Source organism: Daucus carota, chromosome 8, assembly GCF_001625215.2.
Source record: "Daucus carota subsp. sativus chromosome 8, DH1 v3.0, whole genome shotgun sequence".
In the NCBI taxonomy this organism is placed as follows: Eukaryota; Viridiplantae; Streptophyta; class Magnoliopsida; order Apiales; family Apiaceae; genus Daucus; species Daucus carota.
This window is the reverse complement of record NC_030388.2, coordinates 11,852,132-11,876,724: the sequence shown is the minus strand read 5'-3', so window position 1 is coordinate 11,876,724 and position 24,593 is coordinate 11,852,132. Positions and strand designations below refer to the sequence as shown.

Here is a 24,593-nt window from a genome sequence, read left to right as displayed (position 1 = left end):
AGTTTGTAATTTTTTATTCTTTTATTTCTTTCTTTTCAGTTCTTTTTTTTGCCTAATTAGTTTTTATATGTAGTAAACAAAATAAACACATCTTTGAAGTCTGTATATACAATTTATTTGCGCTCTCTGACGGGTGCGATCATCCCAGCACTAATGCACCGGATTCCCATCAGAAAAAAAAAAAAAAAAAAAAAAAAAAAAAAAAAAAAAAAAAAAAAAAAAAAAAAAAGCGTCCGACGTCACGCTGGGCTCGGGCGCGAGAGTAGTACTAGGATGGGTTGACCCCCTGGAAGTCCTCGTGTTGCCCCCGTTTCGATTTTTTCCCAGCCGGTTTTTTTTAGACCAACTTTCTTCGATTATGGTATAATACAACATTCTTTCCGAACTTTCGTTTAAAATGTCTTCATCATCATTTTTTATTTTTATTCTTTTATTTTTTATTTTTGCTATTATTTTTATATTTATAAACAATATAACACATTCTGAAGTCTGTATATACATTTTATTTGCGCTTCTCTGACGGGGGCGATCATACCAGCACTAATGCACCGGATCCCATCAGAACCCGAAGTAAGCGTGCTTGGGCGAGAGTAGTACTAGGATGGGTGCACCCTTGGAAGTCCTGTTGCACCCCTTTTTCGATTTTTTTCCCATCCGTTTTTTTTAAACCCACTTTTCTTCGATTATGGTATATACAACATTCTTTTCCGAACTTTCCTTTAAATGTCTTCATCTCATTTTTTAATTTTTTATTCTTTATTTCTTTATTTTTGCTATTATTTTAATTATAAACAAAAATAACACATTCTGAAGTCTGTATATACAATTAATTTGCGCTTCTCTGACGGGTGCGATCATACCAGCACAATGCACCGGACCCATCAGAACTCCGAAGTTAAGCGTGCTTGGCGAGAGTAGTACTAGGATGGGTGACCCCCTGGGAAGTCCTCGGGTTGCACCCCTTTTTCGATTTTTTTTCCCACCGTTTTTTTAGACCAAGTTTTCTTCGATTAGGGTATAATACAACATTCGTTCCGAACTTCCTTTAAAAGGTCTTCATCATCAGTTTTAATTTTTATTCTTATTTCTTTATTTTTGCTATTATTTATTTTATTAAACAAAATAACACATTCTGAAGTCTGTATAACATTTATTGGCGCTTCTCGGACGGGTGCGTCACCAGCACTAATGCACCGGATCCCACAGAACTCCGAAGTTAAGCGTGCTTGGGCAGAGTAGTACTAGGATGGGTGACCCCGGGAAGTCCTCGTGTTGCACCCCTTTTTCGATTTTTTTTCCCATCCGTTTTTTTAGACCAACTTTTCTTCGATTATGGTATAATACAACATCTTTTCCGAACTTTCCTTTAAAATGTCTTCATCATCATTTTTTAATTTTTATTCTTTATTCTTTCTTTTTTTCTTTTTCTATTATTTTTTATATTTATTAAACAAAATAACACATTTTGAAGTCGTATAACAATTATTTGCGCTTCTCTGACGGGTGCGATCATACCAGCACTAATGACCGGATCCCATCAGAAGTCCGAAGTCAAGCGTGCTTGGGCGAGAGTAGTACTAGGATGGGTGACCCCCTGGGAAGTCCTCGTGTTGCACCCCTTTTCGATTTTTTTCCCATCCGTTTTTTTTTAGCCAACTTTTCTTCGATTATGGTATAATACAACATTCTTTTTCCGAACTTTCTTTAAAATGTCTTCATCACATTTTTTAATTTTTTATCTTTTATTTCTTTATTTTTTGCTATTATTTTATATTACTAAACAATATAACACATCTGAAGTCTGATATACAATTTATTTGCGCTCTCTGACGGGTGCGATCATACCAGCACTAAGTGCACCGGATCCCATCAGAACCCCGAAGTTAAGCGTGCTTGGGCGAGAGTAGTTCTAGGATGGGTGACCCCCTTGGAAGTCCTCGTGTTGCACCCCTTTTTCGATTTTTTCCCATCCGTTTTTTTTAAACCAACTTTTCTTCGATTATGGTATAGTACAACATTCTTTTCCGAACTTCCTTTAAAATGTTTCATCATCATTTTTTAATTTTTATTCTTTTATTTCTTTATTTTGCTATTATTTTTATATTTATTAAACAAAATAACACATTCTAAGTCGTGATACAATTTATTTGGCTCGTCTCTGACGGGTGCGATCAACCAGCACTAAGGCACCGGATCCCATAAAACCCGAAGTTAAGCGTGCTTGGGCGAGAGTAGTCACTAGATGAGGGTGACCCCCTGGGAAGTCCTCGTGTTGCACCCCTTTTTCGATTTTTTTCCATCCGTTTTTTTTAGACCAACTTTTCTTCGATTATGGTAATTAACAACATTCTTCCGAACTTTCCTTTAAAATGTCTTCATCATCATTTTTTATTTTTTTTATTCTTTTTATTCCAATATTTTGCTATTATTTTATATTTATTAAACAAAATAACACATTCTGAAGTCTGTAAACAATTATTTGCGCTTCTCTGACGGGTGCGATCATACCAGCACTAATGCACCGGATCCCATCAGAACTCCGAAGTCAAGCGTGCTTTGGGCGAGAGTAGTACATAGGATGGGTGACCCCCGGGAAGTCCTCGTGTTTGCACCCTTTTCGATTTTTTTCCCATCCGTTTTTTTTAACCAACTTTTTCTTCGATTATGGTATAATACAACTTTCTTTCCGAACTTTCCTTTAAAATGTCTTCATCATCATTTTTTAATTTTTTTATTCTTTTATTTCTTTATTTTTGCTATTATTTTTATTTATTTAAACAAAAAACACATTCTGAAGTCGGTATAAAATTTATTTGCGCTTCTCTGACGGGTGCGATCATACCAGCATAATGCACCGGATCATCAGAACCCGAAGTTAAGCGTGCTGGGCGAGAGTAGTACTAGGATGGTGACCCTGGGAAGTCCTCGTGTTGCACCCCTTTTTCGTTTTTTTTCCATCGTTTTTTTTTAAACCAACTTTTCTTCGATTATGGTATAATACAACATTCTTTTCCGAACTTCCTTTAAAGGTCTTCATCATCACTTTTTAATTTTTTATTCTTTGATTTCTTTATTTTTGCCTATTATTTTTATATTTATTAAAAAATAAACACATCTGAAGTCTGTATATACAATTATTTGCGCTTCTCTGACGGGTGCGATCATCCCAGCACTAATGCACGGATCCATCAGAACTCACAAGTTAAGCGTGTTGGGCGAGAGTAGTACTAGGATGGGTGACCCCCTGGGAAGTCCTCGTGTTGCACCCCTTTTTCGATTTTTTTCCCATCCTTTTTTTTTAACCAACTTTCTTCGATTATGGTAATACAACATTTTTTCGAACTTCCTTAAAATGTCTTCATCACATTTTAATTTTTTATTCTTTTATTTCTTTATTTTGCATTATTTTATATTTAATTAAACAAAATAACACATTTGAAGTCTGTATATACAATTTATTTGCGCTCTCTGACGCATCATCATTTTTTAATTTTTAATTTTTTATTTCTATTTTCCCTATTATTTTTATATTTATTAAACAAAATAACACATTCTGAAGTCTGTATATACATTTATTTGCGCTTCTCTGACGGGTGCGATCATACCAGCACTAATGCACCGGATCCCATCCAGAACTCCGAAGTTAAGCGTGCTTGGGCGAGAGTAGTACTAGGATGGGGTGAACCCCTTGGGGAAGTCCTCGTGTTGCACCCCTTGTCGAGGTTTGTGCCCATCCGTTGTTTTTAAACCAACTGTTCTTCGATTAGGGAGAATACAACATTCGTGCGCGAACTTCCTTAAAGGTCTGCCAGCATCATGTTTGGTAATTTTGATTTGGTCTTGTATTTGCCCTATTATGTTAGAGTTATTAAACAAAATAAACACATTCTGAAGTCTGTATATACAATTTATTTGCGCTTCTCTTGACGGGTGCCGATCATACCAGCACGAAGCACCGGATCCCATCAGACTCCGAAGTTAAGGGCGGGTGCTTGGGCGAGGAGTATGTACTACGGATGGGTGACCCCCCCTGGAAGTCCTCGTGTTGCACCCCTTTTTCGATTGTTTTCCCATCCGTTTTTTTTTTAAACCAACTTTTCTTCGATTATGGTATAATACAACATGCTTTTCCGAACTTTCCTTTAAAATGTCTTCATCATCATTTTTTAATTTTTTATTTCTTTATTTTTCCCTATTATTTTTATATTTATTAAACAAAATAACACATTCTGAAGTCTGTATATACAATTTATTTGCGCTTCTCTGACGGGTGCGATCATACCAGCACTAATGCACCGGATCCCATCAGAACTCCGAAGTTAAGCGTGCTTGGGCGAGAGTAGTACTAGGATGGGTGACCCCCTGGGAAGTCCTCGTGTTGCACCCCTTTTTCGATTTTTTTTCCCATCCGTTTTTTTTTTAAACCAACTTTTCTTCGATTATGGTATAATACAACATTCTTTTCCGAACTTTCCTTTTAAAATGTCTTCATCATCAGTTTTTTAATTTTTTAATTTTTTATTTCTTTATTTTCCCTATTATTTTTATATTTATAAACAAAATAACACATTCTGAAGTCTGTATATACAATTTATTTGCGCTTCTCTGACGGGTGCGATCATACCAGCACTAATGCACCGGATCCCATCAGAACTCCGAAGTTAAGCGTGCTGGGCGAGAGTTGTACTAGGATGGGTGACCCCCTGGGAAGTCCTCGTGTTGCACCCCTTTTTCGATTTTTTTCCCATCCGTTTTTTTATTAAACCAACTTTTCTTCGATTATGGTATAATACAACATTCTTTTCCGAACTTTCCTTTAAAATGTCTTCATCATCATTTTTTAATTTTTTAATTTTTTATTTCTTTATTTTCCCTATTATTTTTATATTTATTAACAAATAACACATTCTGAAGTCTGTATATACAATTTATTTGCGCTTCTCTGACGGGTGCGATCATACCAGCACTAATGCACCGGATTCCCATCAGAACTCCGAAGTTAAGCGTGGCTTGGGCGAGAGTAGTACTAGGATGGGTGACCCCCTGGGAAGTCCTTCGTGTTGCACCCCTTTTTCGATTTTTTTCCCATCCGTTTTTTTTTAAACCAACTTTTCTTCGATTATGGTATAATACAACATTCTTTTCCGAACTTTCCTTTAAAATGTCTTCATCATCATTTTTTAATTTTTTAATTTTTATTTCTTTATTTTCCCTATTATTTTTATATTTATTAAACAAAAATAACACATTCTGAAGTCTGTATATACAATTTATTTGCGCTTCTCTGACGGGTGCGATCATACCAGCACTAATGCACCGGATCCCATAAGAACTCCGAAGTTAAGCGTGCTTGGGCGAGAGTAGTACTAGGATGGGTGACCCCCTGGGAAGTCCTCGTGTTGCACCCTTTTTCGATTTTTTTTCCCATCCGTTTTTTTTTAAACCAACTTTTTCTTCGATTATGGTATAATACAACCATTCTTTTCCGAACTTTCCTTGTAAAATGTCTTCATCATCATTTTTAATTTTTTAATTTTTTATTTCTTTATTTTCCCTATTATTTTTATATTTATTAAACAAAATAACACATCTGAAGTCTGTATATACAATTTATTTGCGCTTCTCTGACGGGTGCGATCATACCAGCACTAATGCACCGGATCCCATCAGAACTCCGAAGTTAAGCGTGCTTGGGCGAGAGTAGTACTAGGATGGGTGACCCCCTGGGAAGTCCTCGTGTTGCACCCCTTTTTCGATTTTTTTCCATCCGTTTTTTTTTAAACCAACTTTTCTTCGATTATGGTATAATACAACATTCTTTTCCGAACTTTCCTTTAAAATGTCTTCATCATCATTTTTTAATTTTTATTTATTCTTTATTTTCCCTATTATTTTTATATTTATTAAACAAAATAACACATTCTGAAGTCTGTATATACAATTTATTTGCGCTTCTCTGACGGGTGCGATCATACCAGCACTAATGCACCGGATCCCATCAGAACTCCGAAGTTAAGCGTGCTTGGGCGAGAGTAGTACTAGGATGGGTGACCCCCTGGGAAGTCCTCGTGTTGCACCCCTTTTTCGATTTTTTTCCCATCCGTTTTTTTTAAACCAACTTTTCTTCGATTATGGTATAATACAACATTCTTTTCCGAACTTTCCTTTAAAATGTCTTCATCATCATTTTTTAATTTTTTAATTTTTTATTTCTTTATTTTCCCTATTATTTTTATATTTATTAAACAAAATAACACATTCTGAAGTCTGTATATACAATTTATTTGCGCTTCTCTGACGGGTGCGATCATACCAGCACTAATGCACCGGATCCCATCAGGACTCCGAAGTTAAGCGTGCTTGGGCGAGAGTAGTACTAGGATGGGTGACCCCCTGGGAAGTCCTCGTGTTGCACCCCTTTTTCGATTTTTTTCCCATCCGTTTTTTTTTAAACCAACTTTTTTTCGATTATGGTATAATACAACATTCTTTTCCGAACTTTACTTTAAAATGTCTTCATCATCATTTTTTAATTTTTTAATTTTTTATTTCTTTATTTTCCCTATTATTTTTATATTTATTAAACAAAATAACACATTCTGAAGTCTGTATATACAATTTATTTGCGCTTCTCTGACGGGTGCGATCATACCAGCACTAATGCACCGGATCCCATCAGAACTCCGAAGTTAAGCGTGCTTGGGCGAGAGTAGTACTAGGATGGGTGACCCCCTGGGAAGTCCTCGTGTTGCACCCCTTTTTCGATTTTTTTCCCATCCGTTTTTTTTAAAACAACTTTTCTTCGATTATGGTATAATACAACATTCTTTTCCGAACTTCCTTTAAATGTCTTCATCATCATTTTTTAATTTTTTAATTTTTATTTCTTTATTTTCCCTATTATTTTTATATTATTAAACAAAATAACACATTCTGAAGTCTGTATATACAATTTATTTGCGCTTCTCTGACGGGTGCGATCATACCAGCACTAATGCATCGGATCCATCAGAACTCCGAAGTTAAGCGTGCTTGGGCGAGAGTAGTACTAGGATGGGTGACCCCCTGGGAAGTCCTCGTGTTGCACCCCTTTTTCGATTTTTTTCCCATCCGGTTTTTTTTAAACCAACTTTTCTTCGATTATGGTATAATACAACATTCTTTTCCGAACTTTCCTTTAAAATGTCTTCATCATCATTTTTTAATTTTTTAATTTTTTATTTCTTTATTTTCCCTATTATTTTATATTATTAAACAAAATAACACATCTGAAGTCTGTATATACAATTTATTTGCGCTTCTCTGACGGGTGCGATCATACCAGCACTAATGCACCGGATCCCATCAGGACTCCGAAGTTAAGCGTGCTTGGGCGAGAGTAGTACTAGGATGGGTGACCCCCTGGGAAGTCCTCGTGTGCACCCCTTTTTCGATTTTTTTTCCCATCCGTTTTTTTTAAACAACTTTTCTTCGATTATGGTATAATACAACATTCTTTTCCGAACTTTCCTTTAAATGTCTTCATCATCATTTTTAATTTTTTAATTTTTTATTTCTTTATTTTCCCTATTATTTTATATTTATTAAACAAAATAACACATTCTGAAGTCTGTATATACAATTTATTTGCGCTTCTCTGACGGGTGCGATCATACCAGCACTAATGCACCGGATCCCATCAGAACTCCGAAGTTAAGCGTGCTTGGGCGAGAGTAGTACTAGGATGGGTGACCCCCTGGGAAGTCCTCGTGTTGCACCCTTTTTCGATTTTTTTCCCATCCGTTTTTTTTAAACCAACTTTTCTTCGATTATGGTATAATACAACATTCTTTTCCGAACTTTCCTTTAAAATGTCTTCATCATCATTTTTTAATTTTTTAATTTTTTATTTCTTTATTTTCCCTATTATTTTTATATTTATTAAACAAAATAACACATTGTGAAGTCTGTATATACAATTTATTTGCGCTTCTCTGACGGGTGCGATCATACCAGCACTAATGCACTGGATCCCATCAGAACACCGAAGTTAAGCGTGCTTGGGCGAGAGTAGTACTAGGATGGGTGACCCCCTGGGAAGTCCTCGTGTTGCACCCCTTTTTCGATTTTTTTCCCATCCGTTTTTTTTTAAACCAACTTTTCTTCGATTATGGTATAATACAACATTCTTTTCCGAACTTTCCTTAAAATGTCTTCATCATCATTTTTTAATTTTTTAATTTTTTATTTCTTTATTTTCCCTATTATTTTTATATTTATTAAACAAAATAACACATTCTGAAGTCTGTATATACAATTTATTTGCGCTTCTCTGACGGGTGCGATCATACCAGCACTAATGCACCGGATCCCATCAGAACTCCGAAGTTAAGCGTGCTTGGGCGAGAGTAGTACTAGGATGGGTGACCCCCTGGGAAGTCCTCGTGTTGCACCCCTTTTTCGATTTTTTTCCCATCCGTTTTTTTTTAAACCAACTTTTCTTCGATTATGGTATAATACAACATTCTTTTCCGAACTTTCCTTTAAAATGTCTTCATCATCATTTTTTAATTTTTTAATTTTTTATTTCTTTATTTTCCCTATTATTTTTATATTTATTAAACAAAATAACACATTCTGAAGTCTGTATATACAATTTATTTGCGCTTCTCTAACGGGTGCGATCATACCAGCACTAATGCACCGGATCCCATCAGAACTCCGAAGTTAAGCGTGCTTGGGCGAGAGTAGTACTAGGATGGGTGACCCCCTGGGAAGTCCTCGTGTTGCACCCCTTTTTCGATTTTTTCCCATCCGTTTTTTTTAAACCAACTTTTCTTCGATTATGGTATAATACAACATTCTTTTCCGAACTTTCCTTTAAAATGTCTTCATCATCATTTTTTAATTTTTTAATTTTTTATTTCTTTATTTTCCCTATTATTTTTTTATTTATTAAACAAAATAACACATTCTGAAGTCTGTATATACAATTTATTTGCGCTTCTCTGACGGGTGCGATCATACCAGCACTAATGCACCGGATCCCATCAGAACTCCGAAGTTAAGCGTGCTTGGGCGAGAGTAGTACTAGGATGGGTGACCCCTTGGGAAGTCCTCGTGTTGCACCCCTTTTTCGATTTTTTTCCCATCCGTTTTTTTTTAAACCAACTTTTCTTCGATTATGGTATAATACAACATTCTTTTCCGAACTTTCCTTTAAAATGTCTTCATCATCATTTTTAATTTTTTAATTTTTTATTTCTTTATTTTCCCTATTATTTTTATATTTATTAAACAAAATAACACATTCTGAAGTCTGTATATACAATTTATTTGCGCTTCTCTGACGGGTGCGATCATACCAGCACTAATGCACCGGATCCCATCAGAACTCCGAAGTTAAGCGTGCTTGGGCGAGAGTAGTACTAGGATGGGTGACCCCCTGGGAAGTCCTCGTGTTGCACCCCTTTTTCGATTTTTTTCCCATCCGTTTTTTTTAAACCAACTTTTCTTCGATTATGGTATAATACAACATTCTTTTCCGAACTTTCCTTTAAAATGTCTTCATCATCATTTTTTAATTTTTTAATTTTTTATTTCTTTATTTTCCCTATTATTTTATATTTATTAAACAAATAACACATTCTGAAGTCTGTATATACAATTATTTGCGCTTCTCTGACGGGTGCGATCATACCAGCACTAATGCACCGGATCCCATCAGAACTCCGAAGTTAAGCGTGCTTGGGCGAGAGTAGTACTAGGATGGGTGACCCCCTGGGAAGTCCTCGTGTTGCACCCCTTTTTCGATTTTTTTCCCATCCGTTTTTTTTAAACCAACTTTTTTTCGATTATGGTATAATACAACATTCTTTTCCGAACTTTCCTTTAAAATGTCTTCATCATCATTTTTTAATTTTTTAATTTTTTATTTCTTTATTTTCCCTATTATTTTTATATTTATTAAACAAAATAACACATTCTGAAGTCTGTATATACAATTTATTTGCGCTTCTCTGACGGGTGCGATCATACCAGCACTAATGCACCGGATCCCATCAGAACTCCGAAGTTAAGCGTGCTTGGGCGAGAGTAGTACTAGGATGGGTGACCCCCTGGGAAGTCCTCGTGTTGCACCCCTTTTTCGATTTTTTTCCCATCCGTTTTTTTTTAAACCAACTTTTCTTCGATTATGGTATAATACAACATTCTTTTCCGAACTTTCCTTTAAAATGTCTTCATCATCATTTTTTAATTTTTTAATTTTTTATTTCTTTATTTTCCCTATTATTTTTATATTTATTAAACAAAATAACACATTCTGAAGTCTGTATATACAATTTATTTGCGCTTCTCTGACGGGTGCGATCATACCAGCACTAATGCACCGGATCCCATCAGAACTCCGAAGTTAAGCGTGCTTGGGCGAGAGTAGTACTAGGATGGGTGACCCCCTGGGAAGTCCTCGTGTTGCACCCCTTTTTCGATTTTTTTCCCATCCGTTTTTTTTTAAACCAACTTTTCTTCGATTATGGTATAATACAACATTCTTTTCCGAACTTTCCTTTAAAATGTCTTCATCATCATTTTTTAATTTTTTAATTTTTTATTTCTTTATTTTCCCTATTATTTTTATATTTATTAAACAAAATAACACATTCTGAAGTCTGTATATACAATTTATTTGCGCTTCTCTGACGGGTGCGATCATACCAGCAGTAATGCACCGGATCCCATCAGAACTCTGAAGTTAAGCGTGCTTGGGCGAGAGTAGTACTAGGATGGGTGACCCCCTGGGAAGTCCTCGTGTTGCACCCCTTTTTCGATTTTTTTCCCATCCGTTTTTTTTAAACCAACTTTTCTTCGATTATGGTATAATACAACATTCTTTTCCGAACTTTCCTTTAAAATGTCTTCATCATCATTTTTTAATTTTTTAATTTTTTATTTCTTTATTTTCCCTATTATTTTTATATTTATTAAACAAAATAACACATTCTGAAGTCTGTATATACAATTTATTTGCGCTTCTCTGACGGGTGCGATCATACCAGCACTAATGCACCGGATCCCATCAGAACTCCGAAGTTAAGCGTGCTTGGGCGAGAGTAGTACTAGGATGGGTGACCCCCTGGGAAGTCCTCGTGTTGCACCCCTTTTTCGATTTTTTTCCCATCCGTTTTTTTTTAAACCAACTTTTCTTCGATTATGGTATAATACAACATTATTTTCCGAACTTTCCTTTAAAATGTCTTCATCATCATTTTTTAATTTTTTAATTTTTTATTTCTTTATTTTCCCTATTATTTTTATATTTATTAAAGAAAATAACACATTCTGAAGTCTGTATATACAATTTATTTGCGCTTCTCTGACGGGTGCGATCATACCAGCACTAATGCACCGGATCCCATCAGAACTCCGAAGTTAAGCGTGCTTGGGCGAGAGTAGTACTAGGATGGGTGACCCCCTGGGAAGTCCTCGTGTTGCACCCCTTTTTCGATTTTTTTCCCATCCGTTTTTTTTTAAACCAACTTTTCTTCGATTATGGTATAATACAACATTCTTTTCCGAACTTTCCTTTAAAATGTCTTCATCATCATTTTTTAATTTTTTAATTTTTTATTTCTTTATTTTCCCTATTATTTTTATATTTATTAAACAAAATAACACATTCTGAAGTCTGTATATACAATTTATTTGCGCTTCTCTGACGGGTGCGATCATACCAGCACTAATGCACCGGATCCCATCAGAACTCCGAAGTTAAGCGTGCTTGGGCGAGAGTAGTACTAGGATGGGTGACCCGATAAAACATTAAAAAACTACTGGTGGTAACCATTTCTATATCTCAATAGAGCCCAAGAGCACCCTGATTTGATCTCGCGACCTGAAGTTTTTCATTCTCTTTATTTACCACTGGGCTAGTTGTTACTATGCTAATTTCTACAATATGTTTTAATCAATAGAAGAAAACCAACACTTCAAAAGTGCGATATACGTCGGGTTGTATTGTTGTGATTTATTTGTGAAATGATTAAAATACAAAATCTATAGGAATTTGAGGGTCAATATTGTACTTGCTCATTTCTGCTAATTTATTTAAATTACGATATCTACTCACAAAATTACAGGGTTTATGTCATTTTTTCTGTTATTTATGTTTAGATTGTCGTGTGTTTCGAACAAATAGAGTAAAAAATTGTTAACAGCATTACAAGGGTTGGCAGAAGGGATGTCAAATGTAGAATGAAAAATGTTATGAAGATGCTCCAGATGTTCTAATTCAAATCGTCAATCCCTCACAATATTAAATCTTTTTCTTATTTGAGTATGTCAATGTCATTAATTATTTTCTTTCTCTAAAATTAAGGTCAAAGGAAAAGTTGATTTTAAATATTTTAATTAGACTATTAGGACATTAAAAAGAAATGTAGATAAATACGAAATCTCATTTCCTATCAATACAATACTGTCTTTTATTTTAAATATGTTATTAATTATTTTAACATCTAAAAATTAGGAAAGTTGATTTTCAATATTTAAATTAGAACAGTTCTAAAATAAAGATAAATAAACAATTTTAGAGCGCATATAAATTGTGTTAGAGCATCTCCAACCATACAAAGCCCTTGGCTAAAAAATGAGTTGACATTCCAAAATTAAAAAATATAGCCAACGTCCTGAAAAAATAGCACTCCAACCACACTAATCTGTTGTCTATAATTTTAGCCAACCTCTTATGGATGATTATATTTGTCGAACCTCTACAGGTCTGTAAGAAATCTGTAGGAAGATTACACATCATTTATTACTGTATTAAACTGATATATTCTATTTTAACAATCTAAAATATTAATAACATACTATTTTTAAGTTATAGCCAACCATTATAGCCAATACCATTGAAGCAAAATGTGTTACAGGTTCAGCAAATTTTACATAATATCTTACAGGTCCAATTTAGCCAACGATTATAGCCAACACCGTTGTAGATGCTCTTATACAATATAAAGATATTTATAAGATAAACCAAATTAGCCTAAACATTGATCATGAGTCACCTAGTTACTATAGTGGATTGGATAACCCCATATATTATTGTGTGTGGTGTGAACTTTGTGGCATAGATACGGGCCTTTGTGAGAGAGATTCCTTTGCCTTTTTCGTTGGTCGTCAAATTGTGGTAGGAGCTAAAGTACTTAATACCTTTGTATTGTCAGGAAAAACAGAGAGGTAATGGAAGCAAAGTTTATTGACATCCACCACAAAAATGAATACTTTTGAGTCCGGATTCGTGGAGCTTGGTGTTCAAATTTTAGGATTTTTAAAGGAGAAAAAGTTATTTTAAAGGCCTAAAAAGATGCAAAGCTCCGTGAAAAAACAAGAAACAAAAAGAGCATGAGATTCAAAGGTAATGTTGACAGCCACATGTAAATGAACTTTTGTGTAGAATCTATATAACTAGTGGAACCGATGAATCGGAGGATAGTGGGCATCTTCCCGAACCGACTTTCTCAATAAACTTTATATTGATACCACTGTAGCCTGTAGCAAGTCCAACAATAATGTTAAACTAGAAGCAGTTATTGTTATAATTTAAAAATAAAAAATAATTTTTGATATTATAATAGATTTATAATCCAATGATAAATGCAAAATAGAACCAAATATATCCAAATAAAGTTATATTCTAATTAGGGCTGTAAAACATTTAAGTCAGATACGGATATACTTATATCCATATTCTATCCGTATTTGTCGGATTCAGGTACGGATAATATCCGCTTTATTTCGGATACATATAATATCTGTTCTTCTTGGATACGAATGCAGATCGGACGGATTTCAAATTTTTTTTGATGGTCTTACCGTATTGATGATGGTATTAGAACAATTTTTTATGACTGAACTCAAATGATATGCCTTTATATGTATAAAGTATTTGTATAATTATATATAAAATTTGTATTAATGTATTATTTAATGCATACACACACACCACCTATTAGAATAAATTTTTAATTAAATATTATATAATTTAAATAATATATATATGAGAGGGGTTCTACGGAGTACTAGAAAAGTGGAGTATTTGGAGTCCCTAAGCATAGCCATTAGATCATATTACATCCTGCGGTGGAGATTAAAAGCTGAGAACATATTTTATTAATTTTTAAAAATTAGAAACTGCACATCCATTTGTTGGGCGTGTGAATGTGTAGTTCAATATCCCCGTCTGCAGCAGTCGGATAATAATCTCACATTCAACTCCAGCTAAATCCTGCATCCTACTCCACTAAAATAGCGGTTAGATAGACTGCAGCATTCACGCCTGTAACAACCCCGTCCTGCTGATTTTTGTATAGACTGAAAGGCGAAAAGGGCCGTGAGACGAAAATCTTTCAATCAACGATGAGTTCAGGTTTGTAACCGCCTAATTGGTTTAATTCTAGACTATAATTCAATTGCATGTATTATTTAGGGTTCAAATTAGGGTCTAATTAAGGGATTTGTCGACCCACATCAGACAAACTCTTACTTTTATCGGTCAATCATCTCTATCATCATCCAAAGCATCTAGTTTTTGGCCTATGTCTTTGTATATGACCTTTAACATCACCGACCTAGACATCGGTCGTTAATGCGCAAAGACATCGGCCAAAAACCGATGTCTATTAACTAAATTCTAGTAGTGCACCTTCGTTTGTTTGTGTTAAATCTGCACTCTTCGTTCCTTGTTTGCTCACTTCGTTTATCACCGATTTTTGATATTCTTTTCCATCGTGCTGCACTTCTAATTGAATATATGACATGCATCTCGGAAAACAATATTATCCCAATAAATCAAGTGAACATCCGTCTGTTCATCAATTAAAATCCACTTTTGCTCAAGCTTAGTTCTTACAAAATCAGAACTAATTAAACAAATTCTAGATATGATGTATCACATATATATACAATGAAAATAGAAGACGATGATGACAATAGTTGGGTAGAATTTTCTGCAACTGATCTCTAAACATAATTGAGGTCGATGATGGTAGTCCGAGGATGATGTTATGCTCGGAGATGTAACATCGATGCAAACTATGATGATATTGCTGGCTTATTAACAGTGATGATATTTTCTTTGTAATCGAAGATATTTAGGAGAGATGTACGGGATAATGATGTATATGGGATATACGTGATAATCCTTTTTACAGTTACATGATATACGATCCTGCAAATTCGTGTACGATTGATGAAATTAATATAAAAATAATTATTTTATTCCCTAATTTATTAGTATTTATTAGTATTATGATCTCATGATAAATTATTTGGCCCACAAATTATAATAAAAAGGTTAGTACTGTACAGAACCCAACTCTAATTTTCTAATATAAAATCTAAAAGTAGAATTTTATGTCCGATCACATGCGCTCTCATATAAAGTTACTTTTGAGAAATATTTTTAACAACTACTCTTTCCGTCCCTCTGAGTTATATACATTGAGGGATGAGTACGTGGCACGGACCTTAATGCTCCCGTAAAGTATATTTCTATAACTTAATTTTAAGATTTTTCTTATCTAAATATAAGTTTGAATGTTATATTTTTATTCAGAAAAAGAAAATTTTAAAAATAAATTATATTTCTATGCTTATAAGAGCATTGAAATACGTGTCGAGCAGTGAAAAAAAAATGTATAGAGTTAAATGGGAGGGGGGAGTATTAACATACTATGATGAAGTTGACTTAGAATGTACTGTATTACTTCAACAAAAATCTAAACTAAAAGTGGCATAATTAATCCGAAATCCTATTATATTGTGTCATCACCACTTACCAGAAACATAGATAGCGCGGGATTTAGCTGCGTTTAAGCTCACTTCTCACTACAACAAAACTGGGTTTTTACGACGGAAGTTAAGGCGCAAGTCCGTCGTAAGTTCTTACTTTACGACGAACTTTTTCCGTCGTTTTTGGTCAAGTCGAAAGTTGCAAAATACGTCACAATTCCAAACATGCGTTGTAAGTATTAAAACCGTCGTAAGTTACAGAATTTACGACGGAACTGTCCGTCGCAAGTATGTTGTGGGCCCCAAATCCTTGCCGGGATAAATTTTATCTTACGACGCACTGTCCGTCGTATGTTAACTATCTTACGACGAAGTTTCCATCGCATGTATGTTGTGGGTCCTGGTTAGCCTTTTGAACAAAGTTGAACTTGCGACGGAACGTCCGTCGGTAGTTATGTTACGACAGAAGTTAAGTATGAACATCCGTCGTAAGTTTTGGAAAAAACTGAAACTTATGACGCATTGTTCCGTCGTAAATTTAAAACTCATATAAAATAACCTGCTGTATTTGGCTTTATTCCCACCATTTTATGGCATTCAAATTTTTTCCACACCAAATCCTGTTCAACATCTTTTACTACTCTAACAAACACTTCAACTAATATAACCCAATCAAACAAATAAATATGCAATACCATAGTTTCATTAAATAACATCCTAATAAATATTTGTACCAAAAGTAGAACATCATACAAACATCCATACGAAGTCAAGTTACATTTATAAAACTAAATATTATCATCCCTTACTAACTGGACCACCCCTAGGCACAACAATATAGGGATGACTCATGTCACAGTCTTCGGAGTCGGTGCTCTCATCATCCCTCCCGTTTTGATCAACATCAGCACCATCTCCAATGTCGATAGCCTTGCCCTACAATAGACATACAAAATAATTTTTTAAAAAGTTGATAGAAACATATATACACTAAATGGAAACATGCTGAAATAGTGAAGGAATCTGTAGCAACTAAGTTAATTCATTAAGTACAGGGGCGGACCTATATATTGTGCACTGGGGGGAGGTGCCCCCAGTCAACAGCCAATATAGGATAAAGTTTTCTTCCTGTTAGTAAGGTACTCCGCTAAAATTAGTCTAAGTTCAGCTATTTAATTGTCATTTCTCATATATGTAAGAGAACTCTTCAAAGCATATATATAGCAGTCTAAGTTCAGCTATTTAATTGTCATTTCTCATATATGTTAGAGAACTCTTCAAAGCATATATATAGCTTTATATATATATTCCTTAGCATAATTACAAGGCAATAGTTTTCTGCTTTGTAAGTTTTTAATAATTAGCTCAGCAAAATTAAAACAAACTTAAACTATAATATTTATATGTATATTAATAAAATAAAATGAGGATCCAACATAATAAATAAGGTTTTTGATATTTAATTAAGTTTACATGAACTACAACAAACTGGCTTATTGTGGTTGGATAAATTTATTAACTACACCGGTTAACCACAACATGAAGTGCTTGTCAATTTAATTTTAATGTGATAATCATTTACATAATGCTCAAGAGTAAAAGGCAATAACTATTTAAAAAGTGTTTTTTCTAGAATAAAGTTGACAAGTGCTTAATTGACATTTACCTTATCAGCTCCAGGTTGATCAGTCTTGTCCTACAATATACATACAAGATAACTAATTAAAAAGTTGATAGAAACAAATATACACTAAGTGGAAACATGCTAAGATAGTCCAAGAATTTATAGCAGATAACTTAATTCATTAAGTAAAATAAGTATTCAAGACTGTATTTATGCCAAGAGCAAAAGGAAATAATCATTTGACAAGTGTTTTTTCTGGACTAAATCTGACAAGTGTTTAATTGACATTTACCTTATCAGCTTCAGGTTGATCATTCTTGTATAGATTGTTGAGCACATCAACTGCAACTCGGATGATTGCATGTCGTGTCTCTTTCACATTCGGATGGTCAGCAGGAAGTGATGTGTACCCTTCCACCATATTATGTGCTAATACGCGAATCTGCTCTGGTGTGAGAGAGTATTCCTCTGGATTGGCTCGGGCCTGGGTGAAGGTTTCATCTACAACTCGCAGGAACAAGTCATCTTGAAGACGGTTCAAAGAAGAATTTCCCTCCCCTTTTCGAGGCGGTGGGACACCTTCCTCAGGCCCTGAATAGCATACATGTTAAATTAAATAACATAAAGCTGATATTTTCGAGCTGTAATGTGTGAAATATATATTTAGCAAAAATAAATAAATAACAGAATAAGTGGTTTCAACCAATCTTATGGTCTGGTTTGAACTAATTAACCCTGCATAGCTTTTTTGGTTTTACTGATTGCTGTACATTTGGGTTGACATTTATTAACCAATCATATATATATATATATCATATGTGGATTGAGTTAGTTTCACTCCGAACCTGGACCAAGCTGAAGTGTGGGAAACTAAACACCCCTAAAATTGCTTACACATTATTATTGATTTTTTATCATAATTTTTTACCAGAAAAGTAAATTACCCTATGTACATTAATTACAAGTTATTTTTTATCTCACTTTACAGGAGATGACATTTTGCGCAACAGGGTAGTCAAAGGAACAAAATTTTCTGCCAAGGATATGGTAACCATCATTGCTGCCCATACTCTGGTACAAGCAGCCTTTAGCCTAATAACTTTTATACTTGTATAAAAACCGCGAGGCTCTTTTATACTTGTTATAAAATTGATGTATTTCCTCCAGAAGTATGAAGGACAAGGGACAAGCAATCCTCCTATCTTTGGCGTCTCTAACTTAAAGTGGGTACTTTAGATGGTCTTAGTTTTTTAATTTGTTCTAAATATTTTTTCAAATTGGTGGTTTGATATATATTATAAATTGTTTGTGTGTCATAGGCCCTGAATAGCATACATGTTAAATTAAATAAAATAAAGCTGATATTTTCGAGCTGTAATGTGTGAAATATATATAATACCATAAATATCAGAGGCACGAAGCCGCGGATGACCAGCAATCCTGTTCTTCTTAACACCTCCCACTGCCTTTACCCAAATCTGAAGATGGGTGTTCTTAGGATCAATACCATTCTTCAAACATATCTCTTTATAGCGTTCCTGAAAATAGAAAATTAGTAGATATATGTGTGTGTGTGCGCGTGTATTAGACAAATAACAGTGTGTGTGCATGCAAGACTTCAATTAAAATGCATTATAATATAAATACTTACAATAATATTTTTTGCTTCCTTTGTAATCCACTCCCCCTTCTTTTCCTTATTTTTATATGCGTGACAGTCCTTGTAGACTTCAGTTTTATCCAGCTTGCCGTCATGTTTTTTCATATAATCCTATTTATGAATTATACAAATACTCTGGTCAGTTTCCGGCTGCTTGTATATTGAACTACAATACTCTGGTCTACTAGATAGGACAAGATGTAGAGATGCTTTGTAAGTCTGCATAGAAGTATGCCATTGCCTTTTGATATATATTTTAAAATATGATATAAGTGTTCTGAATATGCATTAGATATTTAAACTTGTTTGGGACTTCGGAATGTTAGCCAATTATTGTTGTTAAGTCAGAATGATATAATAAAAAGAAGATACTTATTTTCCAGGTTCAAATATATCTGTACCAAATGAGAGGCGAATGCACTCAGGGGCCCCTAGGGTTCTGTGCCCACCCAATAATAAAAAAAAATAAAAATTTATCTTTATTTTTTCTATATATGCTGATTTGCCCCCACTAAAATTAATAAAAGGAAAATAGATGGAAAGAACTGAAGGGTAAATAAGACAGTAATGTAGATACAACATCATGCATGAACAAAATGGTCTAAAAAGACTAGGGGGAGAATGTTTTGATTCATCAAACTGCCAGGAAGCATTTGTAACAAACATAGTATATCTTTTGATGCTAGCAGGTTAGTAAAAAAAACTGTGCCCCCTCCTACATTACTCTCTGCGTCCGCCACTGTACCAAATGCTATGGTTTTAAAGCATTGTTCTTCTTTAGACTGATGTTGTAGCAGATGTGCTCATCTATATATCATACTAAATGCAGAATTAAGAATGCCATCTTGATAAACTTGTTTTAGAAAAAAATGTTTTTGGAGTTCAGCATGTATGATAGTTTAATTGCAACATTATGCAAGTGCTTTGCCTGCGACATTTCTTACAATATTTACAACAAGTGGAATAACAGTAGTATGCTCAAGTATAAAAAAAAATGTTAGTCATGGAAATAGATTTATGGTTTTAGAATCAATTCATATAATCCTATTTACAACAAGTGGAATAACAGTAGTATACTCAAGTATATGTGTGTGATGTTTTTTCATATAATCCTATTTATGAAAGTTGGGCATAGATGATTTAGTTTTATCCAGCTCGCCGACATATTTATAATATTCAATAAAATAAAAAAACATACCCGTGCACGACGGTCAAAAGAACGCGCGCCTGAGGTGTGAGGTGCTTTCACCTTTTTTCGGGCAGCCTTGCCAGCATCTGACCTTTTTTTGAATTCATCACTAACCCAGTACTCGCATAATCTGGACCAGACACCGGGTTTCACATAAGGAGGCCTATAATTTGCATAAGTCCCTCCATGAGTAGAAATCCACTCATCAGCTCTTTCCTTATCATCAGCAACTGTATGACGCAAGTTATTGCGCATGTGTCCGCATATAGAAGCCCTTGCCTCCTGCTCAGTGGACACTTTTGGATCCCATGTGTAGTAGCGCTGGGAAATTGAACAAATGGAACATTAGCAATCATGAAAAATATATCTATAATTGGATAAACTTTAAAATATATACGAAGAAATGACATACCAAGAACTCCTCTGTACATGTATGCCAGAATTCCGGAGATTTCTTATCGATATCTCTCGTGCCTACACAACCATCTGGCCAAAACACACGTGTAATTGCCAATATATTGCGCAACTTCATATAAGCTATGAAATATTATTAAAAGATCATATAAGCTATTAGGCCTCTAATACCTTATTTCGCAACCACGTGACAAAATTATCCTTTAACAATTTATCCATATCTATATCACTCAACAATGGTGCACCTTGACTTCGAATCTCATCTTCAAACATTCTGAAAAGTGATCATTACATGTTAGTAAGAAATAATTAATTATTGTAGTTATAAATAAAAAAGTCTCAAATTCTTACGTAATATAAGGTGCCACTTCATGCATATTAGTGAGGATGTAATGTGCTGCAACGCGCAAGGAATCCATATCTAAATGATAACCTTTATAAGCTCCCAAAAGCTCTACCGGATATGTGAAGGCTAATAGTTTTTCTGGATCCCGTGAACGATCATGAACCATATTCCTCCCTAACATGTTGTGCACTGTGTCAACTTCAGACTCAAAGTACATAGAACAAAAATGTGTGAGCTCCTCATATATGTATTTTTCTGCAATGGATCCTTCAACGCGTGCTTTGTTCCCCACTTTTTGCTTCATTCGGCATTGTAGTCTTTCAATATTATACATCCATCGGGATGGGACGGGGCCGCCGAGTATACACTCCTCAACTAAATGACCAAAAAGATGCTCCATTGGATCAAAAAGAGCCGGAGGGAATATAGTCTCCGTACAAACAATCCCAACTATGTTTCTTTCCATTTTCCTCAAATCTGATGCAAGAAGTGTGGTTGAGCACAAGTCTTTGAAAAAATTTGACAAGTCATAAAGTAGTTTGTTCACATCATCTGGAAGAAGTTCACGAAAAGCTGAAGGCAACAAATTCTGCATAAATACGTGACAATCATGTGACTTCATGCCTTGAAATTTCAATTGAGATATCTTACAACATCTCTTCAAGTTTGACGAACAACCATCTGGGAGTTTCAATCTATGCACCCATTTACATAGTAATTTCAACTGATCTCGGGTGAGGTTGTATTTAGCTTTTGGCTTACGTGTACCGTTAAGCCATAACTCGCGCATGATACCCATTGCTTGCAAATCCATTCTTGATCTTATAGTATCCTTTGTTTTGACACTATCAAGAATAGTGTGGAAAATGTTATCAAAGACATTTTTCTCTGTATGCATGACATCAATACAATGCCGCAAACGCAAAGAATCCCAATATGGCAGGTCAAAGAAGCTAGTGACATGTGTCCAGTTGTGTGAATCACCAAATCCATGTGCCCTTTCCTTGCTGTGTGGCTTCCCAGGTTGTGGAAAAGTTATACTTGCACACATGTCACGAATGAAAAAACCTTTCTTTCTTCTGCGCTTTTCTAAGAATCCCTTATGCAATCCATAAAAACTGGATTTCCTACTATGCGGTAGTTGCTTAGCTTTAACTTCACCCATACACACATGACAAGCCATCTTTCCATGGGTTGACCACCCACTAACCATTCCCAACCCTGGAAAGTCACTGATAGTCCACAACAAAGTTGCTCGCATCATAAAATTAGTCTTTGTAGAAGCATCAAATCTACGTACACCAACCTGCATTTATAATTAAAAGTAAATAAAAAGTAATATACATTTTTAGTTGAAGAAGTAATGGATAAGGAACATCAAATGTGTGTACACTAACCTGCCATAAATCAATCAACTCATCAATCAATGGTCTAAGATAAACATTTAGATTCTTTCCAGGATCATTTGGCCCAGGTACTAGCAGTGTCATGAACATATATGGATCCTTCATACACAAGTATGTGGAAGGTTATACACAAGTAGTACAACTGGCCACACTGAGTATACTGTAGATCTAGCATTACTGTACGGGGGAAATCCATCAGTTGCAAGACCAAGTCTGACATTACGAAAATCTGCTGCAAAATCAGGATACATTTTGTCAAATTCTTTCCATTCTTTTCCATCTGCAGGATGACTAAGAACCCCTTCATCCACAGTTCTGTACTTGTGATATTTCATATGCTCAGCAGTGCGGGTAGACATGTACAAACGCTGCAATCGAGGAGTGATTTTAAAATATCTTAATACCTTCCTCGGAATAGTATTGTTCCCAGCATGTGTTGCAGCTTTGTATCGACTCAGATTACAATACTTACAATTTTCCAAATCCTTATCATCACCATAAAACAACATACAATCATTCTCACATGCATGTATTTTTTCATACCCCAAACTCAGCTTCTTAACTATCTTCTTGACAACATAATAATTGGAAGGGAGCTTATGCCCCTCCGGAAACACGTCCCCAAGTAAAAGGAGCAACTCATCAAAGGCTTTATCACTACATTGGTTGCGACTCTTCCAATGTAGTAATCTCGAAATAAACTTCAATTGTGTGTACTTTATATTGCCCGGATATATGGGCTCCCCAACATTGTTTACATTATCTAGAAATTTAGTTGCTTGCTCGTTCGGGTCCTCGGAAATGTTATTTTCTACTTCCAAAGCTTCCGGCCCAAAAGCATCCCTCAACATCTCATATTCATCATACACATCTTCTTGATCATTCACTTGTTCATTTCTCGACCCGCTAGCTTCGCCATGATAATGCCATGTGGTATAACTCTCGAGAAAACCGGTTGCAATTAAGTGAAACTCGACATCGGGAATTAGTTGATGTAATTGATTTCTACATGTATTGCAAGGACATCTAATAAGAAGATTTGGATCATGAGGTTTTGTAGAATTGCTTCTCGCAAATGCCAAAAAATATTTAACCCCCTCATTATATTCATCCGTAAAACCATAACCACCGGGAATTATTCGTCGAGTGATCCAACTTCGGTCATAAGACATCTATATATGCATGAATAATATCCATATCAATTTCAATATATGCATATAAACAAAAACACATACCAACACAAATAAAACAAATATAAATATTAAAGAATAAGTAAAGATTCATCATATACTTACATTGATTGGAGTGATAATCGTTGTTGTTATATCATATTTTGTGTGAAATCGTAAAAAAAAATTATGTTGCTTTTGTAGAGAAGTGAAATTTAGAAAGAAGGGGAGGCAGTAGCTGCTTTGTGATTATTGACGCTAACTTATGACGGATAGCAACAGGACCGTCGTAAGTTCATTTAAATATATTATCTTGCAACGGTCAATTCAAATGTGGCGGATGGCATTAATTACAGCTGTCGAATCAAAAATTTAAATTAATAAAAGTTACGACGGATATGTTCCGTCCGTCGTAAGTTGTAGCAAAACAACGTCGGGCTAGGCAGGGGCATTTTCTGATTTCTTTTCAAAATTAAGGAAAAATATTTAAATAATCAATCTTACGACGGACCTGTTATCCGTCGTAAGTTATCCGTCGTAAATAGCCTAGTTTGTTGTAGTGTCTAATTAAATTATGATTTCTTTTGATAATTGAATTGTATTTTCAAAAATTTAATTTTATAAATATATATATTTTGAATTTAGAAAATAATTTGAATACATAAATTAAATATTGTTTTTCATTTTTAAATAAATTCTCACGTAAAAATAATTTCTCACTAAGCAATAGATATTTTCTAAAACCCAAGTCAAAAGGGCCCTTTATATATACGCTAAAATCATAAATGACATATTCATTTTAAAAAACAATGAGATAATCGACCTAAAAATCATTTGTTATTGAAATTCATTATTTTTATCATCAAGATATTGGGCCGGGAGTTTGCAGGTTCAGATGGATTCTAAGAGCAAACTGCAAACATAATATTATTAATTTAGGGGGCGTTTGATTGATGGTTAATGAGCCCGGTTAACGGGAATCGAAACCTAATATCCATACATTGTGTTTGGATT

At 34.7% G+C, this 24,593-nt stretch overlaps 1 protein-coding gene, 27 non-coding genes and 7 pseudogenes across 28 annotated transcripts; 34 read left to right on the top strand and 1 right to left on the bottom strand.

Annotated features, from left to right (window-relative positions):
* Positions 1-521: 521 nt before the first annotated feature.
* Positions 522-636, top strand: LOC135149013 (5S ribosomal RNA; annotated as a pseudogene).
* A 210-nt stretch (positions 637-846) lies between these two features.
* On the top strand, positions 847-962 carry LOC135149000 (5S ribosomal RNA). The gene has a single exon (XR_010287076.1). It is a non-coding gene; the product is annotated as a 5S ribosomal RNA (ribosomal RNA).
* Positions 963-1,169: 207 nt separating this feature from the next.
* On the top strand, positions 1,170-1,281 carry LOC135149009 (5S ribosomal RNA; annotated as a pseudogene).
* Positions 1,282-1,501: 220 nt separating this feature from the next.
* Positions 1,502-1,619, top strand: LOC135148988 (5S ribosomal RNA). The gene has a single exon (XR_010287064.1). It is a non-coding gene; the product is annotated as a 5S ribosomal RNA (ribosomal RNA).
* A 212-nt stretch (positions 1,620-1,831) lies between these two features.
* LOC135148986 (5S ribosomal RNA) lies at positions 1,832-1,951 on the top strand. The gene has a single exon (XR_010287062.1). It is a non-coding gene; the product is annotated as a 5S ribosomal RNA (ribosomal RNA).
* Positions 1,952-2,163: 212 nt separating this feature from the next.
* LOC135149011 (5S ribosomal RNA) lies at positions 2,164-2,281 on the top strand (annotated as a pseudogene).
* A 213-nt stretch (positions 2,282-2,494) lies between these two features.
* LOC135148998 (5S ribosomal RNA) lies at positions 2,495-2,615 on the top strand. The gene has a single exon (XR_010287074.1). It is a non-coding gene; the product is annotated as a 5S ribosomal RNA (ribosomal RNA).
* A 213-nt stretch (positions 2,616-2,828) lies between these two features.
* LOC135149015 (5S ribosomal RNA) lies at positions 2,829-2,939 on the top strand (annotated as a pseudogene).
* Positions 2,940-3,153: 214 nt separating this feature from the next.
* LOC135149004 (5S ribosomal RNA) lies at positions 3,154-3,269 on the top strand (annotated as a pseudogene).
* A 322-nt stretch (positions 3,270-3,591) lies between these two features.
* LOC135148983 (5S ribosomal RNA) lies at positions 3,592-3,714 on the top strand. The gene has a single exon (XR_010287059.1). It is a non-coding gene; the product is annotated as a 5S ribosomal RNA (ribosomal RNA).
* Positions 3,715-3,928: 214 nt separating this feature from the next.
* Positions 3,929-4,054, top strand: LOC135149014 (5S ribosomal RNA; annotated as a pseudogene).
* A 214-nt stretch (positions 4,055-4,268) lies between these two features.
* Positions 4,269-4,387, top strand: LOC135148798 (5S ribosomal RNA). The gene has a single exon (XR_010286875.1). It is a non-coding gene; the product is annotated as a 5S ribosomal RNA (ribosomal RNA).
* A 223-nt stretch (positions 4,388-4,610) lies between these two features.
* On the top strand, positions 4,611-4,728 carry LOC135148954 (5S ribosomal RNA). The gene has a single exon (XR_010287030.1). It is a non-coding gene; the product is annotated as a 5S ribosomal RNA (ribosomal RNA).
* A 219-nt stretch (positions 4,729-4,947) lies between these two features.
* Positions 4,948-5,069, top strand: LOC135148989 (5S ribosomal RNA). The gene has a single exon (XR_010287065.1). It is a non-coding gene; the product is annotated as a 5S ribosomal RNA (ribosomal RNA).
* Positions 5,070-5,289: 220 nt separating this feature from the next.
* Positions 5,290-5,408, top strand: LOC135148868 (5S ribosomal RNA). Its single transcript, XR_010286945.1, has one exon. It is a non-coding gene; the product is annotated as a 5S ribosomal RNA (ribosomal RNA).
* A 221-nt stretch (positions 5,409-5,629) lies between these two features.
* On the top strand, positions 5,630-5,748 carry LOC135148797 (5S ribosomal RNA). Its single transcript, XR_010286874.1, has one exon. It is a non-coding gene; the product is annotated as a 5S ribosomal RNA (ribosomal RNA).
* A 213-nt stretch (positions 5,749-5,961) lies between these two features.
* LOC135148796 (5S ribosomal RNA) lies at positions 5,962-6,080 on the top strand. Its single transcript, XR_010286873.1, has one exon. It is a non-coding gene; the product is annotated as a 5S ribosomal RNA (ribosomal RNA).
* A 219-nt stretch (positions 6,081-6,299) lies between these two features.
* On the top strand, positions 6,300-6,418 carry LOC135148870 (5S ribosomal RNA). Its single transcript, XR_010286947.1, has one exon. It is a non-coding gene; the product is annotated as a 5S ribosomal RNA (ribosomal RNA).
* A 220-nt stretch (positions 6,419-6,638) lies between these two features.
* LOC135148795 (5S ribosomal RNA) lies at positions 6,639-6,757 on the top strand. Its single transcript, XR_010286872.1, has one exon. It is a non-coding gene; the product is annotated as a 5S ribosomal RNA (ribosomal RNA).
* Positions 6,758-6,972: 215 nt separating this feature from the next.
* On the top strand, positions 6,973-7,090 carry LOC135148964 (5S ribosomal RNA). The gene has a single exon (XR_010287040.1). It is a non-coding gene; the product is annotated as a 5S ribosomal RNA (ribosomal RNA).
* A 217-nt stretch (positions 7,091-7,307) lies between these two features.
* Positions 7,308-7,425, top strand: LOC135148958 (5S ribosomal RNA). The gene has a single exon (XR_010287034.1). It is a non-coding gene; the product is annotated as a 5S ribosomal RNA (ribosomal RNA).
* Positions 7,426-7,641: 216 nt separating this feature from the next.
* LOC135148833 (5S ribosomal RNA) lies at positions 7,642-7,760 on the top strand. Its single transcript, XR_010286910.1, has one exon. It is a non-coding gene; the product is annotated as a 5S ribosomal RNA (ribosomal RNA).
* Positions 7,761-7,978: 218 nt separating this feature from the next.
* On the top strand, positions 7,979-8,097 carry LOC135148928 (5S ribosomal RNA). Its single transcript, XR_010287005.1, has one exon. It is a non-coding gene; the product is annotated as a 5S ribosomal RNA (ribosomal RNA).
* A 219-nt stretch (positions 8,098-8,316) lies between these two features.
* On the top strand, positions 8,317-8,435 carry LOC135148794 (5S ribosomal RNA). The gene has a single exon (XR_010286871.1). It is a non-coding gene; the product is annotated as a 5S ribosomal RNA (ribosomal RNA).
* Positions 8,436-8,655: 220 nt separating this feature from the next.
* On the top strand, positions 8,656-8,774 carry LOC135148793 (5S ribosomal RNA). The gene has a single exon (XR_010286870.1). It is a non-coding gene; the product is annotated as a 5S ribosomal RNA (ribosomal RNA).
* A 218-nt stretch (positions 8,775-8,992) lies between these two features.
* On the top strand, positions 8,993-9,111 carry LOC135148847 (5S ribosomal RNA). The gene has a single exon (XR_010286924.1). It is a non-coding gene; the product is annotated as a 5S ribosomal RNA (ribosomal RNA).
* Positions 9,112-9,330: 219 nt separating this feature from the next.
* On the top strand, positions 9,331-9,449 carry LOC135148792 (5S ribosomal RNA). The gene has a single exon (XR_010286869.1). It is a non-coding gene; the product is annotated as a 5S ribosomal RNA (ribosomal RNA).
* A 216-nt stretch (positions 9,450-9,665) lies between these two features.
* On the top strand, positions 9,666-9,784 carry LOC135148791 (5S ribosomal RNA). The gene has a single exon (XR_010286868.1). It is a non-coding gene; the product is annotated as a 5S ribosomal RNA (ribosomal RNA).
* Positions 9,785-10,003: 219 nt separating this feature from the next.
* Positions 10,004-10,122, top strand: LOC135148790 (5S ribosomal RNA). Its single transcript, XR_010286867.1, has one exon. It is a non-coding gene; the product is annotated as a 5S ribosomal RNA (ribosomal RNA).
* Positions 10,123-10,342: 220 nt separating this feature from the next.
* On the top strand, positions 10,343-10,461 carry LOC135148788 (5S ribosomal RNA). The gene has a single exon (XR_010286865.1). It is a non-coding gene; the product is annotated as a 5S ribosomal RNA (ribosomal RNA).
* Positions 10,462-10,681: 220 nt separating this feature from the next.
* Positions 10,682-10,800, top strand: LOC135148913 (5S ribosomal RNA). The gene has a single exon (XR_010286990.1). It is a non-coding gene; the product is annotated as a 5S ribosomal RNA (ribosomal RNA).
* Positions 10,801-11,019: 219 nt separating this feature from the next.
* On the top strand, positions 11,020-11,138 carry LOC135148787 (5S ribosomal RNA). The gene has a single exon (XR_010286864.1). It is a non-coding gene; the product is annotated as a 5S ribosomal RNA (ribosomal RNA).
* Positions 11,139-11,358: 220 nt separating this feature from the next.
* Positions 11,359-11,477, top strand: LOC135148786 (5S ribosomal RNA). The gene has a single exon (XR_010286863.1). It is a non-coding gene; the product is annotated as a 5S ribosomal RNA (ribosomal RNA).
* A 220-nt stretch (positions 11,478-11,697) lies between these two features.
* LOC135149010 (5S ribosomal RNA) lies at positions 11,698-11,823 on the top strand (annotated as a pseudogene).
* Positions 11,824-20,814: 8,991 nt separating this feature from the next.
* On the bottom strand, positions 20,815-23,582 carry LOC108204018 (uncharacterized). Its single transcript, XM_064083702.1, has 4 exons — positions 22,572-23,582; positions 22,402-22,509; positions 21,010-22,310; positions 20,815-20,932 (listed from the first exon to the last, which is right to left on the bottom strand). Exons 1-4 carry the CDS (start codon positions 23,580-23,582, stop codon positions 20,815-20,817), a joined length of 2,538 nt encoding a protein of 845 aa, XP_063939772.1.
* Between the last annotated feature and the right edge of the window lie 1,011 nt (positions 23,583-24,593).